Source organism: Eulemur rufifrons, chromosome 2 (genome assembly GCF_041146395.1).
Source record: "Eulemur rufifrons isolate Redbay chromosome 2, OSU_ERuf_1, whole genome shotgun sequence".
Taxonomy (NCBI): domain Eukaryota; kingdom Metazoa; phylum Chordata; class Mammalia; order Primates; family Lemuridae; genus Eulemur; species Eulemur rufifrons.
Genome location: NC_090984.1, coordinates 10,677,859 through 10,696,573, shown reverse-complemented (window position 1 = coordinate 10,696,573; position 18,715 = coordinate 10,677,859). Strand labels below are relative to the sequence as shown.

At 53.2% G+C, this 18,715-nt stretch overlaps 1 protein-coding gene across 2 annotated transcripts; it reads left to right on the top strand.

Moving 5' to 3' along the window:
• The first annotated feature begins 100 nt into the window (after positions 1-100).
• Positions 101-16,602, top strand: AKAP8 (A-kinase anchoring protein 8). Of its 2 annotated transcripts, XM_069478007.1 has the most exons (14): positions 101-162; positions 2,509-2,547; positions 3,863-3,895; positions 4,466-4,745; positions 5,203-5,698; positions 6,195-6,324; positions 6,562-6,608; positions 8,116-8,149; positions 10,018-10,105; positions 12,002-12,143; positions 12,450-12,543; positions 12,995-13,125; positions 14,165-14,260; positions 14,925-16,602. In XM_069478007.1, exons 1-14 carry the CDS (start codon positions 144-146, stop codon positions 15,345-15,347), a joined length of 2,052 nt encoding a protein of 683 aa, XP_069334108.1. In that variant the 5' UTR covers positions 101-143; the 3' UTR covers positions 15,348-16,602. The 2 variants fall into 2 exon arrangements, with proteins under 2 accessions (XP_069334108.1, XP_069334100.1); XM_069477999.1 differs by lacking the exons at positions 101-162; positions 2,509-2,547 and having other exon boundaries at positions 3,297-3,895.
• Positions 16,603-18,715: the final 2,113 nt, after the last annotated feature.

Here is an 18,715-nt window from a genome sequence, read left to right as displayed (position 1 = left end):
CCTTCGTGAAGGTCAGCCAATGGCAGCGCGCGGAGGTAGTGACGCGTACGCCTGCTCTTCCAGTAGCGGGCGCCGAGAGGTGCGTTGAACGCATGCGTCCTGTGGCAACCTAGAAAAAGGGGCTGCTGGCGGGCCGCGGAGACATGGAGCAGGGCTACGGAGGTTTGTGTCCGCTGCTTGGCGCGGGGAGGGACGGGAAGGGCTCGTGCGGGTGGTACCGCCACCGCCAGGCAGAGGGCCGCCGACGAGGGCCTTCGTTCCGAGCGCGGTTGCCGCAGGCCAGACCTGCGGAGAGGCGGCCGCGCGCGCGCACCGCTCATTGGGCCTCGGCGCCGTCGTTCCCGGGGAGCCACGTGCGGATTGGCCGGCGGGGCCGGAGGAGGCGGGCGGGGCTCGGCGGCGGTCGCTGAGGCGGGCTTCGGGGGCGCCTTGGGCCGTCCGGACCGTTTTTGCCCGCAGCCCCAGCGCGGCCCGTGCCGGCCCGGGCGGTCGGCGTTCGCAGCCCCTCCTTCCACTTCTGCAGACGCTACAAAATGGCGGCGTCGGGGGCGGAGCTACGGCGGGTCCCGGGGTCCGGCCCGGGTCGCCGGGGCTGCGGCTGGAGCCGGACGCGGGGCTCTCCCCTCTCCAGGCTGCCGGGCCTGTCCCGGGCCTTCGGGGTTCGGCGGGACGTCTGCTGGCTCTCGGCGCCCGAGGCGCCTGTCCCAGAACTGTCCGGGCGGTGCGGGGCCGGACCCTTAGCCGCTGTGCCGCGCGGTGCAGGCGGCTCGGGACTTAGCCGTCCGGGGCGCCCCCTGTGTGCCTGCCGCGTGCGGGCCGTGGGAGGCAGAGACCCGGCGCGGAACAAGACACTGAGAGACAAATTCTGAGCGTTTTCTTGTTCAAAGCTGGAAACTTGATGTGCCTTGGGCCTGGTGACAGATCGGCCGTTCTCCTTTGGGCAGTCTCTCGTGGCCTCAAGGAGGCAAAGGGCTACGTGGGAGGGAACGTGCCTTTTCCCCACTTGGCTTCAGTGCTTGCCGACAGTCGGTCCTACCTTTACGAGCTACCTGCTCCCAGCATCTGGAGTCAGAGTCTCCTAGGAGGCCTTTGCTCTGTGCTAGAAGCCAAGTTTACCCACAGAGAACAGTTGGAACATGCGGTTGGGGCTTGTTCGGTTGCAAAGGCTAGGGAAGACTCGGGACTTGAGAGGTGGCAGAGTAGCCGGATCCTAGCAGCAGAGATTACAGAAACAGAGGTCCCAAGGTGAGACTATATGTGTGGTGTGCTTTGGGTGTCAGCTGGGCCCCAGGGGAGGCTCAGCCTGCCTTTCCCTGTCTTCAGCAGTCTGGATCTCACCATTCTTTGGCTTCTCTCCCATCAGGTCTTCCTGCAGGTACTTTATTCCTATTTTATGCCCGTAGTTTGGAGAGATTCCCCCCGCCCCGAAAACCTTTCCGATTCAGTGAAGATACTGCAGCCTCTGATTTTTCTGTCTCAGGATGTTTTGAGGTTCAGTGAGTAGTGTGTGCCACTCAGAGCAGAGCCTTACAGAGAAGCAGTCAGTGCTGTGAGATTGGTCGGTTGCTGTTAGAATCTGTGCTATGCCTTTCTGCTGCATGGCTATGGAAGGCTGTATAGTGTGACAGGGAGGGGTGGGCGTAGCCTGTAGAGGTGAGCAGAGGGGAAACCCTGGATCAAGTCCCCTAACCTCTGAGCCTTCGCTCCCTTGTCTCTGAACAGCATGGGGACAACCGCATTTGCTGAGTGCCTGTCATATGTTGGCTCATGTTAGGCACTCAGCTAGTGGTGGATGTTGTTCTGGTAAGGGGGACAAGAATATATTCTTGTTTCATCAAAGTGAGATCATTCATTTGACAGGCATGAGTGGCCTCTTGTGCCCAGCTCCATGCTGGGCTCCAGGGACACAGAGATGAAGAGAACACAGTTCCCACTCTCCTGCCTGGAGGAGCCAGACAGATGCTGCTATGGTAGGGGATCTTGAGGAGTGAGGAGTATCATCTGATGCTGCTGTAGGGCCAGGGCAAGCCCTGGGACATGAAGGCCCAAGGGAGCAGTGGAGTAAGTGAGGCCTAAAGAGGAGCACTTTGTGTCACCCAAGTCCCAAGTTCGTCTCCAGTTATAGGGTACTGGTGGTGGACTGAGTGGGTTTCCCAGCTGCATAGTGGCTGGGCCAAACAGGGTTAGGGGACTGTGCCTTAATGCTGAGTGGCTTGTCCTGGGTCATCAGTTGTAGACTGAGGCTTGGAGGGGTGAGCTCCTCAGCCAAGGTCTCACCGCAGGGCAGAGCTGACTTCCAAGCCTGCCCCCCTCCCCTCTTTTTTTCTGCGTTGGCCTCAGCCTGGTAGAGTGTGGGCATGCAGTCAGCCAGCTGTGGGGTGGCTTTTATAGGGGGATGGTGTCATGGTTATGCTGCATTGTCGCAAGGCTAGCACCAAAATCCTGCAAGGAGATCCCTTTAGGCGTTTTACAGATGGGATCTTAACTCACAGGATCTTCTTTTCGCAGGCTATGGGGCGTGGAGCGCAGGACCTGCCAACACCCAGGGTAAGTGGGTCCTGCCTTGTGTGTGACGCGTGGGCATCTCCCACACCCGAGCTGAACCTCCTGCTTATCGGAGTAAAGTGGAAGTAGTAGGCCAAGGGTCAGCAAACGTTTTCTGTAAAGGATCAGATAGGAAATATCTTTGTGGCTCTGTGGACTACAGTCTCTAGTACAAAAGCAGGCATAGATATGTTACAGAGTGGACATGGCTGTGTGCCTATAGTTATTGATGGGCATTGAAATTTGAAACTCATAATTTTTGCATGTCATGAAATACTTCTGGTAAAATGTTTTTATTCTTTTATTTTAAGTAAATAGCTGAGGCTATAATCAAACATTTTTCTTTGCTATAATTAATAGGCCACTTTTTAGTGCAGCTTTAGATTTATAGAATTCGCCTGATAGTATTAAGAGTTCTGTACACCTACCCCACCTCCACCCCAGCAGTTTTTTCTTTTATTCAGATCTTGCATTGGTGTGATACATTTGTTACAATTAATAAGCCAGTGTGGATAGATAATAACCATAGTCCGTAGTTTATGTTAATATTTAGTTTGTGTCTTATAGTTCTGAGTTTTGACAGAAGTATAAGTGGTGCGTCTCATGTCAAAATTCATCTGTCGTTGAATATTCTTTGGAATTTTTTCCCCCCAACCATTTAAAAAATGTAAAATCCATTCTTAGCTCAAGGGCTGTACGGAAACAGGCAACAGGCTAGATTTGGCCCAGGGGCCTTTTGCTGACCCCTGCTCTTTAGTCTGGACCGTGATGCTGAGCTTGTTTGGAGGAGCAGGATGTGCTCTCCGGTGAAGGGGCACCAGGCGGGGCAGGGTTGCTCTTCTCCCCATCACCGGGCGTCCCAGGAGGAGGCTTTCCAGGTCTCTCATGGCACATAACATCCCCTTGCTCAGTTGAATTGAGGACATGACTTTCCACCAGTGCCTTCCTGTGCGGTTGGCAGTGCCTGAGCTTTGGCTCCTGGTGGGAACTGGCCCTTTTCAAGGGCTCTGCCTGGGGCCCTGGCCCGACTGGCCTTTCGGCTGGTGGCCCACACCAAATGAGCTTCCTGGAGAGCATGCAATGTCCTTTCCCGTGCCCTGTTGGGGGAAGTCAGGCGTGCCTGGGAGAGTGGCTTTGACTTTGCTCAGCCAAACATTCTGCAGGAAACACATTCTACAGGCACACGATAACAGGCAACCAAGGGTGCGACCCTGGGGCTGTGGATGGTGGAGCGAGGTGACAGCTGGCCTTCAGTGGGGTGGTGTCGGTTGCCTTGGTTCTGCAGACAGAGCTGTTGTGTGTTTTTGTTTCCCCCAAGGTGCATACGGAACCGGTGTGGCCGGCTGGCAAGGTGAGCCCTTCTGTGCGTCTGCAGGTGGGCAGCTGGGCCTCTGGTCAGCCCCCAGTGGGCTGGGATACAGGCATCCCATCCTCCGCCCTAGTCGCGCTCACACTCCTGAAGGCCGGGCAGGTCAGGCCGTCAGGGAGGTCTGGCACGGATTTCCTGGCTCTGTTGCTGAGGACATGGCCAGGGCTGCTGTTCGGAACAGGAAGTGCTATGGAGGGCCGAGGCCATGGAGGCCTCAAGGGGGCGTGTTGGACAGGGTTGGGACTGAGTGGCAGCCCTTTGTGGGGTTTATCAACAGCCCGAACTGCCATTTCTGGGCTCTCGGCAACCTTTGGCTTTGCATGGAAGCAAGTCCTAGCGTCTGGCACAGAAAAGCTGCTGCTCAGTGCCAAGGCTGCCCTTCCTGTTGCCTCTCGGCAGGTCACAAGCGCAGCATAAAGTGATGCCAGCAGTGCTTGGTCCCACGACCCTTTTCCTTCTCTGTGGGTGGTTGGTGCTCCTCTCCAGAACCGTCTGCCACGGACAGGTCTCTTGGCTGCTGAGGTCTGACTTGGCTCCTCCTCTCTACGACAGGTTATGAAAACTACAATTATTACAGTGCCCAGAACACCAGCGTTACCACAGGAGCAACTTACAGCTATGGCCCAGCCTCCTGGGAGGCCACCAAGGCCAATGATGGTGGCCTGGCAGCGGGGGGCCCTGCTGTGCACATGGCCTCTTTTGGCCCAGAGCCGTGCACCGACAATTCTGACTCCCTCATTGCCAAGATCAACCAGCGCTTGGACATGATGTCCAAGGAAGGAGGCAGGGGCGGGAGCGGCGGCGGTGGGGAGGGCATGCAGGACCGGGAAAGGTGATTATGGACCCACGCCCTTCCTCTGGGACCCCGTATGCCCACCTTTGTGCACTTGGGAGTGGGCACCTGTTCCTCGGGGAGGGCTCTTTCTCGCCTCCCACCTGTGTGTGGCATGGATGAGTTGGCCCGTTGCAGGGCATTACAGTAGGACTGTGGTGGGGCTTGGGGTGTGGCCATCGGCTAAGCTGCCCCAGACTCCCTATCTGTACGACAGGCCACTCTTGTGGTCCAGGGCTCCATGCCCCCTCGCTCAGCAGTGTTCAGAAGAGGGGGTTGGTCTGTTTTGTTTTCTGAGCATTTAGGTGGGGTGCAGGGCGGTTTAGTTCGCTGTTCTGAATATAGGGAGGTAGCTGGGCATTGAGGTTGTACCCAGGGAATGTAGAGGTTGTTGGCTGGGGTGGCCCGGGGGGAGGGGGGGCCCAACCACCCCCAACAGGCTGTGCTTCCTTTGCAGCTCCTTCCGCTTCCAGCCCTTTGAGTCCTACGACTCCAGGCCTTGCCTGCCTGAGCACAATCCCTACCGCTCCAGCTACAGCTATGACTATGACTTTGACCTGGGGTCCGACCGCAACGGCAGCTTTGGTGGGCAGTACAACGACTGCCGGGACCCAGCCCGAGAGCGGGGCTCCCTCGATGGTTTCATGCGGGGCCGGGGCCAGGGTCGCTTCCAAGACCGCAGCAACCCCAGCACCTTCATGCGCAGTGACCCCTTCATGCCGCCCTCAGCCTCCTCTGAGCCCCTGTCTACTCCTTGGAACGAGCTGAACTACGTGGGTGGCCGGGGCCTGGGCGGCCCCTCCCCCAGCAGGCCACCTCCGTCCCTCTTCTCCCAGTCCATGGCTCCCGACTACGGTGTCATGGGCATGCAGGGGGCGGGCAGTTATGACAACACGATGCCTTATGGATGTGGCCGGTCACAGACCCGGATACGGGATCGGGATTGGGACTGGGTAAGCCCTCCGCAAGTTAGGTCGGGGCAACTTTGCTTTTCTTTTTAACAGCTTTATTGAGGTAAAATTTCTACACCATGAGATTCACTCATTTGTAAGTGTACAATTTGGCTTTACTAAATCTGCAAAATCTTGCAATCGTCACCATCACCACAGTTTAATTTTAGAACATTTCTTTCAAACCAAAAAGGAATCTCTGCCCATTAATAATTCCCCATTCCCTTCCACCAACCCCTGATGACCACCAGTCTGCTTTCTACCTTTGTGGGTTTGCCTGTTGTGGACATTTCATACAAATGGACTCACACAACACGTGGCCTTTTGTGTTTGGCTTCTTTTGCTTAGCGTGGTGTTTCCTTTCAACTCCACCCACGTACATTGTCTCTCATTGCTTTTTGAAAAGACCTTTTCTGCCTATGTTCTCTGGTCTTCATTTCTTTGGGGTATCTTTTAACAGTCCAGGTAAGTGGTACATGAGATGTGCTTGTGTCCATAGCCCAGGAGGAGAGGGTTTGACCGCTTCGGACCAGACGGCATGGGCAGGAAACGGAAGCAGTTTCAGATTTACGAGGAGCCGGACGCCAAACTGGCCCGGGCTGACAGTGAAGGGGATTTTTCTGAAAACGGTATGGCCTGGGGCCCAGCGGGGCCCGCTGGGTGTGAGACAGGTCAGCTGCCCACCTGGTACTTGGCCTGCCCCATCCGTCCCATGGGCACTCAAGGGTGGCATGTTTCACCCCTGCTCCCTCACCCCCTCTGTGGCCAGGACAGATGGGCGCTCCGGACAGTGAGCTTGGGAGGGCAGGAACGGAATGGGGCTGCCCTCGAGGGCCTGACTTTTCCTATTCCTTTGTGTCTGGCAGATGACGGAGCTGGTGACTTCCGGTCAGGAGATGAAGAATTCAGGGGTGTAAGTTCACCCTTTATCAGTCACACCCCCAACCCTTTGTGTCTAGTATGAGATTTCTTCCTTCCTCAGTCATTCTTCCTCACAGAGAGACAGGAAGAACTGCCCTGGTAGACTCAACTCTACCTCTGAGTGGAATTTTCTTTTTCTTTTCTTTCTTTTTTTTTTATACAGACAGGGTCTTGCTCTGTTGCCCAGGCTGGAGTGCAGTGGTGTTGTCATAGCTCATTGCATCACAGCAGCTTTAAACTCCTGGGCTCAAGCGACCCTTCTGCCTCAGCCTCCTGAGTAACTGGGATTACAGGCATGCGTCACCATGCCAGCTAATTAAAGTTTTTTCGTAGAGACAGGGTCTCGCTATGTTGCCCAGGCTGATCTCAAACTCCTGGCCTCAAGCAATCCTCCTGCTTCAGCCTCCCAAAGCATTGGGGTTACTGGCGTGAGCCTCGGCACCTGGCCCTCTGAGTGGGTTTAGTGTCTGGACTTGTAGCTAGGTTTCTAAGAGTTTTCTACCTGCAACAATCATTTCCTTCCTGAAAAAGCTCCTTGCTCCTCTCCCCAGCCACTGCTGTGTCAGTGGGTTGGGCCTAGCTGCCAGGCTGGTAAGCACAAGGACTGTGTGGGCCGAAGCTGTCAAACACTGGAGGCTGTTTGCCGCCAGCTCCGTGCCGGGTGCTAATGACCCATGTCTGCATCCTTCCGTCCTCACAATGAGGCCCAGGAGAGCAGTGTCTAAGGCTGTTTTTGAGCCAGGACCACCCCAGCACCTGGCGAGGGTGCCTTTGTCGCCCTGTGCAGATACCCACCCAAGTGTCAGGGGTGTGGGGGGAGCCTGGCCATCGCAGTGTGGGAGGGCTTCCTCTAGGTGACAGTCTGGGAGCAGGCAGAGTACGGTGGATCTTCAGCTTTTCTGAGGGTCTCGCTTGTTTCCTCCTTGGGTTGCTTAGGTCTTGAGTCTGGGATCTGCAGATCTGCCCGTTGCTTCCTAACCCTAACGTTCAGGCTCACTGCCTGCAGAATCAGCTCTGCCCAGATACTCAGAAGAGTCGTTTTTATCTATAGCTGGTTTGTTGAAATATTGGGTAAATATAAACCAAGGCTCGAGAAACCTGGTGAAGCCCATTTTCAACCAAGAATGCAGGAACTAGCACCCCACAAGTCAGAATTCCTCACCCTGCAGTTGGTGAGTGGGCTCTTCCATGCAGGTTGGCCTTTGCCACGGGGCAGGTGGTTCCTTTGCTCTAGAATGAACTGAAAAAGGGTGACTTTAAAAGAGTTGTCACCACGGAATCTCGGAAGGCAGCCAGGAGTGGTAAACAGAGCACACGGGTTTATCCCAAGGCTCCAGGCTCGTCCTGACACACTGTGGCATGAGTGTCTTGGTGGCACAGTGTCCTGGGTCTAGGATGAGAGATGAGACCACCCAGTGGGTAGTGGCAGGGAGCTGGGCTGCTTCTGGAGCATTCTGGAAACTATCTCACTGCACAACTTTGCATGTGCCCTTTTCCAGGAGGACGAATTCTGCGACTCCGGGAGGCAGAGAGGTAGGCATCGCCCAGCGTCCCTCGCAGCTTTCCCGCATCCGCCGGCTGCCCTGTGCTCATTGCCCGGCTCCCAGCTGGGGGCTTAGATGGTTGGGCCGATTGCTCAGGGCAGGGGAGGGACTGTGGCCACCGGGTGGGCCTTGGCCACAGCGCTCGCCCGAGGCTTTGCTTCCAGGTGTCTGGGGCAGCATTTGCTGGAAACAGGCCCGTTTGCTTCACTTGATACAGGCTGCGGAGACGGGGTGAAGCCTGTCTCTGGGTGTCCGCACCAGCTCATGGTGGGAGGAAGGGAGAGTCTCAGAAACATAGAGAAGAGGCCCCCGAGCCCATCCCCTGTGTGCCTCCCCAACCAGGGCAGGTCCCTGTACTGTTCTCTCCTGGGCTTCATTCTGTCCAGTTCCCTCAGCTGCCAGCCCGGGGCCGTGCTCTCGGCCTCTGTGGTGGGGATACCGGCAGCTGCACTGCCCGAACGTGGGGGACAGAGAGTGGAAACCAGCTGGGGTTGGGAGCTCAGTGGTAGGGGGCCTGTCACGTGCACCCAGGCCCACCAGATCCTCGAGCAGCAGTCCCTGCTCAGCAGGCTGTGTCATTTCCAACTCAGGAGACCTACGGGTCCAAAGGAAGTGGCAGACAGTAGTCACACCCCTTGGAGGGCCGTGGAAAAGCGGCCTGAGATGCGGAGATCCCGACCTCTCCCAGAAGCCACTCGTTTCTTGCCCTGTTCCTGTGGGTCTGTCCGTAGCTGGTCACCGTGAGGATCGTAAGCTGGCTCCTTCGTGGCTCTGCTCCCTTAAGTTCTGAAGGCTCTTGGCTCAGATGCTCCTTCTCTTGTGTTTTCAGGCTTAGACGACCCTCTGCGGTCCCCCCACCCCATATCCTGAAGCAGTTCTGCCCGTAGCATGGGACCATACCGAGCATTTAGCAGCTCGTGCGGCGGGGCAAATGCTAAAGCAAAGGTGACATGTTTGTTGCGCGCAGGTCCTGCTACCTACCCGGGATGACTTTGCTATTAAACAGCAGTCATAGTTTCAGGCAGTGACCTCTTGCCAAAAACCCCACACGCCCTTTTGAGAGGCTTCTGAGCAGCGCACGCCGGTCGCCATCTTCGTGGGACAGTCTCGGGACTGGCACCAGGGGTAGGGGTTACAGTTCAGATGCTTATCCAACCTTTTTTCAGCATCCAGCTCTGGCCCTGAGCCTTGGGGACCCAGCCTGGCCTCATGCTGGGACACTGGCTGCACAGCGCTCGAGGAGCTCCTGTGCTGGCCCCAGGGGACGGACGGGAGGACCAGTCGGTCTCTTCCCACTTTCGTTTCTAGGATTGCTTCCCACGCAGCCCTGGGAAAGCCCTAGATTGACGGTTTCTGTGAGTGGAAGGTGGAGGTTGGGCCAGCAAGGACTGTCAGACCTGCTGAGGCCCTAGCTGAGACGAGGCTGGCGGGATGCTCGTCATGGCCCACCTAGAGTTGGGACCGAGGGCGGTAGAGCGGCTGCTTCATTCCTGCTGCCTCTTTACAGGGGAGAATTGGCTTCTCCTTAAGTGATGCTGGGAGAAGACCCCATTGCAGGGTGCTAGCCTGGACGAGCAGGACGGGGAAGGACGAAGAGCAAGGGCCCATGGTGCGCGTGGGACGGGCAGGCCGCGTCCCTGGCCCATCCTGGCCCTCCCAGGCCGTTGGGGGAGTGAGGTGACTCCTCTGGGTTCTCACCCGAGACCCATGCCCGTCAGGAGCCTGTGATGGTGCCTTGGGTGTCCTGACCCTGCCGCGTGGTGGAGGCAGCAGCCAAGCCACAGCGCCAGCAAGGCCCTGGAGCTCGGCTCCTCCGCAGGTCCCTCAGAGCAGCTCGAAGGAACTTGTCTGTTACAGGAGAGAAGGATGAGGAGGACGAGGAAGTGAAGAAGAGAAGAGAAAAGCAACGGAGGAGAGACAGGATGCGGGACCGGGCCGCCGACAGGTGAGAGCGGGCCCAGAGCCCCCGGAGGTGGCCGGACCTGGGCATTGTCAGGCTCTGTCCTTGATCCCCAAGGCAGGGGAGCCTGGTGTGATCTGACCCCAGGCACAGTTCGGGAGCTGGAGCCAAGTCAACGGGAGACTTAGGAGATGAGTCAGGAGTGCAGGAAAGCCCAGCCTTGCTGGTGGGTCTGTGTGGCCTGGACAAGCCCAGCAGGGGGCTCTCTTGCCCTCCATCAGGCCTGAGGGGTGTCCCCGTCCCCTGGCTTGGTGTCTGGCATCCCAGACAAGTGACCCTTCATTCAACAGAGCTGCTAAGAAGGCACTTTGGGTACCTTGTTCAAATCCAGACCAGCCCTCAAGTTTGCCATAGCAGGTCTATGCGTAGAGAGATGGTCCTACCATCAAGATTTTGTTTTGAAGTAGGAAAAGCATGTAAGTGTCAAGCCCTGAGGGTGTCAGTGTGACCACACCACCCGCCTTCCTCTCCCGATGCAGTAATCAGGTGGCTTCTGTCTACAGGTGGACATCCCTGGTGACCATGTGAGCACCTGGGGAGTCCTCGACTTGAGGGTTCAAATGGGACAGTGAGTTTTCTGTGCAAAGAAATGCCAAGTGATACAGAAACTCATTGAAACCGTTGTTTTTAAATACATAAACGATGGGTAGAGTAGACCTATTTTCATGCCACGTGGTAATTGAGATGACATTTTTCTAAAGAAACATTTAGGCTCTGCACTAGTGACCAAGGATCTGGGAGGGACTTAGGAGTGGTTACAGAGGAGGTAAAGGTGCAGCAGGGAGGCGTGAATGCCCCGCCCCCGCACCCCCCCATCTCTTCCGTAGCTTCCTGACAGGCCCGTGCACAGGACCTGGCAGATTGTCTTCTTCACTGTTACGGGGCTGGGGGGGCGGCGTCCGCAGAAGGGTCTCATGGCGCTTAGCAGTTTGGAAGTCAGGTGATGGGGAGCCGGCAGAACTGTGGGTTAACGGGAGGAATCTCGAGGGCCTGCACCCCTACCCCAGGAGGGCTGCAGTCTCCAGGGCAGAGCCAGGAAAAGAGCGCCCCACTGAGGGGGCCCGGGGGTCTGCAGGTCACTCTCCTCGCTGTACAGCAAAGTTGCATTTGCTGCAGCTTTGAAAGCAACACGACAAAGGAGCCTGATGTTTTATGCATAGAATTTGATAGAACGGGGCTTTATGTTGAGTCCCCTGGGAGAACTGGTCTCGAGGTATGTTAGTTTTGGATTGTGCAAGGTCTTCAGGTTGGGAATTTTCTCCTCACCTAAAACAAGGTTGCCTTGTGGCATCCCACTAGCTGCAGAGACACTGTGGGGCTCTGGGGTTAGACACGGAACCCCCAGCCCCCAGAGCTTAGGGAGTCCACAGTTCTTTTTTATTTTTTTTTGAGAAAAGATCTTGCTCTGTCGCCCGGGCTAGAGTGCAGTGGCATCATCATAGCTCACAGCAACCTCAAACTCCTGGGCTCAAGTGATCCTCCTGCCTCAGCCTCCTGAGTAGCTGGGACTACAGGTGCCACCGCCACACCTGGCTAATTTTTTTATTTTTAGTAGAGACGAGGTCTTGCCCTTGTTCAGGCTGATCTCCAATTCCTGACCACAAGTGATCCTCCCACCACAGTTCTGAACCACTTTAGGGTGTTTTCTTAGGGGGCTTGGGGATGTCAGTAAATTGCTGTGTGAGTCATTTTCCTGAATACTTGCAAGGCTATATTCCCGTTTGTCAGCCGGGGAAGCCTGGGGAGCTGCTACTCTGGCACCCGCCCCCGGGGAGTCAGAGGTCTTGGTTCAGAAACTGCTTTCCCGTTTGCATTTCAGCTCTGCCCAGAGATGAGCTGGTTCTTCCCACCTCAACTGCTCTCCTCATTTTCCTTCTCCAGGATCCAGTTTGCCTGCTCCGTGTGCAAGTTCCGGAGCTTTGATGACGAAGAGATCCAGAAGCATCTGCAGAGCAAGTTTCACAAAGAGACGCTGCGGTTTATAAGCACCAAGCTGCCCGACAAGACGGTGGAGTTCCTCCAGGTACAGGATCCTCGGCCCCCATCTCGGCATTTCCCGATGATCCCGCAGGCACCACATTCCTCACAGAGAACGGAAAGGGATAGGAAATAGGAGGCCTAAATTCGGTCAAGCTTTCTTTTCCCAGAACAAAACAGTTGTACAAGTCCCCGGGTCACAGAGGGACAGTCAAGCGCTCCAGTCATCATAGTTCCCACCGGCCCTGCCCACCGAGCTGCTCTGATAGCTGCGTGCCCGCCCTTGGGGCAGCCGAGAAGTGTCCACTCTGCTGGCCTCTCGGCTCATTCGCTGCCATCTCCCACCCTGCAGGAATACATCATAAACAGGAACAAGAAAATTGAGAAGCGGCGTCAGGAACTGATGGAAAAGGAAAGCACAAAACCAAAACCAGATCCTTTCAAAGGTGAGTTGTGATCCCGGGGCACCCGCTGTCCTGGGCGGCGGTGAGGTGTGTGACGGGGCCTGTGAAACCTGGTGCGGCCCGGGCTGCTGAGAAAGTGAAGTCCAGACCCGAGGGAACGGCACTTAGCACGGAGAGAAGCCCTCCTGTGTGGCCTCGAGTAGATCACATCCCCGCAGGCAGCTTGCTGGAGTGATTTAAGCACCCTGGTGTCTCTCCCTCCTTGGTTCGGAGAGGAAGGATCAGCAGGGCGAGAGAAGTCGAGGTGCAGAATTCCCAGGCGCACAGCCTGGCTGTTCTGAGCCCACACTCCCCATAGAAGGGCAGGCCTGTTGCAGAGTCTGGCTCAGCTGAATCCTTAGTGCCGCGGGGAGAATGTGTGGGTGTTGTCAAGGGACAGGAGGAAAGCGTCACTTGCTGTCCCAGATCCCACAAGACTCTGGTGTCATCACAGGGATTGGCCAGGAGCACTTCTTCAAGAGGATCGAGGCCGCCCACTGCCTGGCCTGCGACATGCTGATCCCAGCACAGCCGCAGCTCCTCCAGCGGCACCTGCATTCCGTGGACCACAATCACAACCGCAGGGTGAGTCCCCTCCGACTCGGGGCGGGGGCCTGGGGGAGCGTTCCCGGGCTGCCGGCAGGGGTGCAGTTCAGAGCCTTCCGTGTCTCACTGGGAGTGCTAACATCTGGGGTCGGGGGCTCTTGCTGCGTATTTCAAGTCTGTCAGTTCCAGCCACTGTTTGTAAAATCCATCTCGACTTTACTGAAATGTGAGAAAATGCGTTGCTTGGCTTGATTAGATATAGTACCTGAGATTCTCCTGATTTGAGAATGTTCCCCGTAAGCCACACAGGTAAATCCCCCAGTTGCTAAAAATCTGTGAACTTCTGTAAGCTGAGGTGGAGGGCCCCCAAGCTGAGTGGCCGGGGAGGACCTGGGTTAAGGAACTGGTTTGGTCCTTACTAGCACATGGGGCCTGAGGCTAAATCTGTAGCCCAGAGGTCAGCAGTGTTTTCTGAAAGAGTCCCAGAGTAAATATTTTTGGCTTTGCAGGCCACAGGGTCTCTGTACAGTGACAAAACCGTGCCACTGGTGCACGAAAGCAGCCACTGACAGTAAGGAGGTGTGGCTGGCCACCTTTGGTCCGTTGGCTGTAGGTTGCTGACGCCAGGTTTAGCATCTTGATCCTTAGTTGACTCAGGTATTAAATGGAAATATCAAGAAATGCCCGCCCATCTCACGGCGCTACTACAGACCGGCTGTCGAGCGCTGCACCAACGAGGGATTATCGTACGAATAAGTCACGCTCTGCAACAAACGGTTGATATATTCATACTTTTGCTGTTGGACTTTTTTTATTATGAAACCAACATAACCCAAAAACCGGAAAAGAAAGAGCTCACCCTGTTCCCCTGCTTAGTCCACATAGCTTCTCATTTGCAAATGTTCTCGTTTCATCCTTGCTTCAGCAGATGGTTCCTGGATAGCAGTGGCCTGTCTGTGCTTTTATCTTTTAAGATTATCAAACTCTTCCACTTTGTTTCAGTCTCAGTTGCAGAGTCTCTCTCTGTGGTGCCTTCTTGCTCTCGTTCTTAAAGTCCCACATTTGGTTCCCTTTGCAGTTGGCTGCCGAGCAGTTCAAGAAAACAAGTCTCCACGTGGCCAAGAGTGTTTTGAACAACAGACACATAGTGAAGATGCTGGAAAAATACCTCAAGGTTTGTGCTAGGGAGTCAGTGGACAGGGAGAGCTTCTAACATACAGGGGGAACTCTGAGCATGGACTGTACCCAGGGGACAGTATTTCGCATGTCTGAGTCTTCTGACCCATTGAGGGACATTGAAATGTATCAAGCTTGGGAATGTGACAGCTAGGGATTTCCTCACTCGCTGCCTGGGGCCGTGGGGATCTGGCGCTGTTGGATTAACCAGTGTGCAGGGGTGAGTGCTCTCACCAGGAGAAACCCTGATTGTCTAGCTGTGAAATACTGAGCAGATGACACATGCTTTTATAAAAAATCCGCCAGACGCGATGGCTCATGCCTGTAATCCCAGCACTTTGGGAGGAGGCCAAGGCAAGAGAAGGACGTGAGCCCAGCTCAGGGCTGCAGTGAGCTATGATCACACCACTGCACTCCAGCCTGGGCAACAGTGAGACCCCATCTCAAAAAAAAAATAGTGCAAAATGTTTCCGGTGAAGCTTTTCCAAGATACCTTTTCTGCAGCTGTAGGCTCTGAGAGCCTTTAAGGTTAACTCACGTGGTCTAGTTTAAATGTTTCTGCCATGGACAGTGCTGGTCCTAAAAACATGAAGTCCCAGCAGTCCTGGGGCTCCTTTGAGGTCTTATGAGACCGCACTTACCTGTGTTTCCTCTTTGGCCAGGGTGAGGACCCTTTCACCAATGAAACTGTTGACCCAGAAATGGAAGCAGATGACAATTTAGGAGGTGAGGAGAAGGAAGAGACACCTGAGGAGGTGGCCGCAGAAGTCTTAGCCGAGGTGATTACGGCCGCAGTGAAGGCCGTGGATGGGGAAGGAGAGAGCAGTGAAGTCCCTGCCGAAGGGGAAGGCCCCGTGGACATGGCGGCGGCCAGCAGCAATCTCCAGGCTGAGCAGCCTCTAGAAGAGGAGACACCCTGTGAAACAGCATCTGGGAAGGGGACCACAGAGGCCGGAAGTGAGGCTGAGACACTGGCAGCCGAGGCAGAAAGCACAGGCACAGCGGCCGTTCCTGCCCCAGCTGCCGTGGAAGCTGAAGTGGAACAAACTGACACAGAGTCCAAAGATGCTATTCCCACAGAATGATCCTGATTTCCCTGTTTCAAGGGATGCGCTGTAGAATGCATTGCTTTTTCTTCCTTAATTTGTAAGCAGTACTAGGGTGTGTGTTGCTGGAATATGCTGTAAACTAACGGGTGAAGAGACCCGGCCATCTCCTTCCGAACGGTGTAGCTCACGGGCTTGTTCCGTACAGTTGAGTGGCTTCCCGCCTGGGTTTAAAAGCCGCAGAAGTTGTACATTCCCCCCAAGCAGCTGTGACATGTCTCTTTACACTGCAGTTGGAATAATAATAAAGATTGGGTGATTAGGTCTTGATGGTATTATACTTTGCTTGTTAGATACAGCCCACTGGCTGAATGCCTCTTTTTATTTTTTGGTTGTTTAATTTTTTTTTCTTTTTTCTTTTTTGATTGGGAACAGCTCAACAGTAGGAATCTATTTTGCTTTATAAAGGATTTTTTTGCTTTTAAGTTTCAAGCGTTAGCTTTGGCTTCAGGTTTTGACCTCTGCTTTTTGCAGCGTACCGTATGATTTGTGATCCTCACAAGATGTGGCAGCGTCTCTCTACCACGTGATGCTGGTCACCTCGCATCAGTTAGCTCTGTCAAAGGTCTGGCGGGTCTGACTGACCCGCACCACTGGAAGTTCACCACTTGACCCTCAAGAATGAGGAAACTTCGCGGAGGGCATTTTTTCCCAATCTTCAGTCCGTGGTGAATCACTTTTTATCGTACTTTACCTCATTTGTGATCCACCTCTAGATTACTTCAGGTTTTCATTTTCTTTAAATTGAGTTATTCCCACTTAAATGTATTTAAAAGAAAACTTGATTATTACTACCATAGATGGAAAACCAATGTAAGTTGCCATAGGTAGAGGCTATCTGTAAAAAAGTAATATAATGGAATAGACACGTTTCACTTTAGATAAATACTATTCCTTTGGAGGTTTCTGAGTCTGAGAAAGGAAGGCTAGCATGTGTTGAAGGGTGGCACTCAACAGTTACATTTTCATAGAATCAGAAGACTTGGAAGATCTCTTTTGAAATGGTCCTGCTGTGTCTATTTCCCTGGAAACCTTTGAACTGTACACATCTCATGTTTTGGGAAATCTTGGCCAGTGGGAAATTACTAGAACAGAGGCAGTAAAATATTTAATGGGCATCTATTGTATACCAGGTGCTAATTCATGATAAATTTCTAACATAGGGCGCTGTTCTCAAGGAACCTTATTGGAGTTGCGAGGTGAATATTTATGAAGAAGTCACTATTAGAACAATAAATTGCTCCGTGAGAAAATGGTGCCTGTGAATCATTTCTGCCGGTCGTTCCTTAATGCGGTGGAGATGTAGCTTAATTGCAGGGTGAGCATCCCCTTCAAGGCATGTTCTCCGAAGGCGAAACTGTCGGTGGCATTGACCATCGGTGTGAAAAAGAACAAGACTGCAGAACTGCTTTGTTTGGCGATGGTTTATTTTGTTTGTTTTTGGATTTTTTGTAAAAATAATCCAAGGCCTATCATTAAGTCAATCTAAATGTCAATGAGGCTCTTCTACCCTCCACCCCATGTGAAATGACATGAATCGTTTTGTTCCTATACTTGGGGTTAAATCTAGCCCTTGTTCCCCAAGATGGAGAGTGATGACGTGGATTGCACAAACGGGATGCACTTATGTTTCCTGAAATGACAATAATGAACTGCAAGTTTCCTCATTTGAGACAGGAGTCTATATTTATCAGTTATTTCCCTCATTTGCAAAGGAGAAACATGACGGGGGCTAAGTCCACGTAAGGGTCACATGTCAAAGATGCAAAGATGTGGGGTGACCAGATTAATATGCAGGGCCATGGGACCAATGGTCGTGATCTTTCCATACAGCACCTAATTTATTATTTAAAAACAAGTCTCGGCCGGGCGCGGTGGCTCACGCCTGTAATCCTAGCACTCTGGGAGGCCGAGGTGGGCGGATCGTTTGAGCTCAGGAGTTCGAGACCAGCCTGAGCAAGAGCGAGACCCCATCTCTACTAAAAATAGAAAGAAATTATATGGACAGCTAAAAATATATACAGAAAAAATTAGCCGGGCATGGTGGTGCATGCCTGTAGTCCCAGCTACTCGGGAGGCTGAGGCAGGAGGATCGCTTGAGCCCAGGAGTTTGAGGTTGCTGTGAGCTAGGCTGACGCCACGGCACTCACTCTAGCCTGGGCAACAGAGTGAGACTCTGTCTCAAAAAAAAAAAAAAAAAAACAAGTCTGAAGAAATTGGCAACCCCTGCTTCAATTCCTATGCAAGAAATCATAAGAATAGCAGCCTAATCTCAACTTCACATTAATCATGTTACCTACTTGTGTAATTTTATTAGGTTTTCATGGAATTAGCACAGTTGCTAAAGGGAAAACAATGTAGTAAGCAAAGTGCTCATTAAAGTATACAATCATTAGTATTATTAAATCCTCTCCAATTAGATTGGGGACCCTAAAGGAAAAATTGTCACCGCCTGATAAAGTGGTCCTTGCTCACAAGAAGTGCTGCCAGTAGTAATTAGAATAGCAGAGTTCTAGAAGAGCCTTTTTGCATTTTCTTTTTTATAATAGCTTCCTGGAGGGTTCAATAAAAACATGGGCAGAATGGATTAAAAAAAATGGGTATGACTTTGCACTGGTTTAACACTAAAGGAGGCTTCTCAATAATTAATAAAATTATTGAGGGACTTAATCTTCCACAAGGACACTGAGGCCTAGGAGGGTAGGTGATTATCTGCAATCAGATGTACAGTCTAACCACCGCCTATGAAAACACTACTTACTGAATGTATACTTTATAGAAATTAAATGAGAATTCAGTTTTGGGATAAGAAATCTTCATCCTCATGGGGTTGTTTATGAGAATCAAGTGAGATTACAGACCTAAAGCATTGTGTGAAAAAGTACCTCAATTTTGGTTTTTTTGAGCGAAAATTCACATAACCAAAAAACGGTACCATTAACTTTTTTTTTCTTTTTCTCTGTCTTAGAGACAAGGTCTCACTGTTGCCCAGGCTGGAGTGCAGTGGCGTGATCATAGCTCACTGCAGCCTCAAACTCCTGGGCTCAAGGGATCCTCCTGCCTCAGCCTCCTGAGTAGCTAGGACTAGAGGCACACTTCACCACACCCAGATAATTTTTAAAACTTCTGTAGAGACAGGGTTTCACTATGTTGCCCAGGCTGGTCTCTGATTCCTGGGCCCAACCTATCCTCCCGCCTTGGCCTCAAGGCAAAGTGCTGGGATTACAGTTGGGAGGCACCATGCTTGGCCACCATTAACCATTTTAAAGTGAACAATTCAGTGTCATTTGGCACACTTACAATGTTGGGAAACCACCACCTATATCTAGTATTAAAAGAAAAACTCT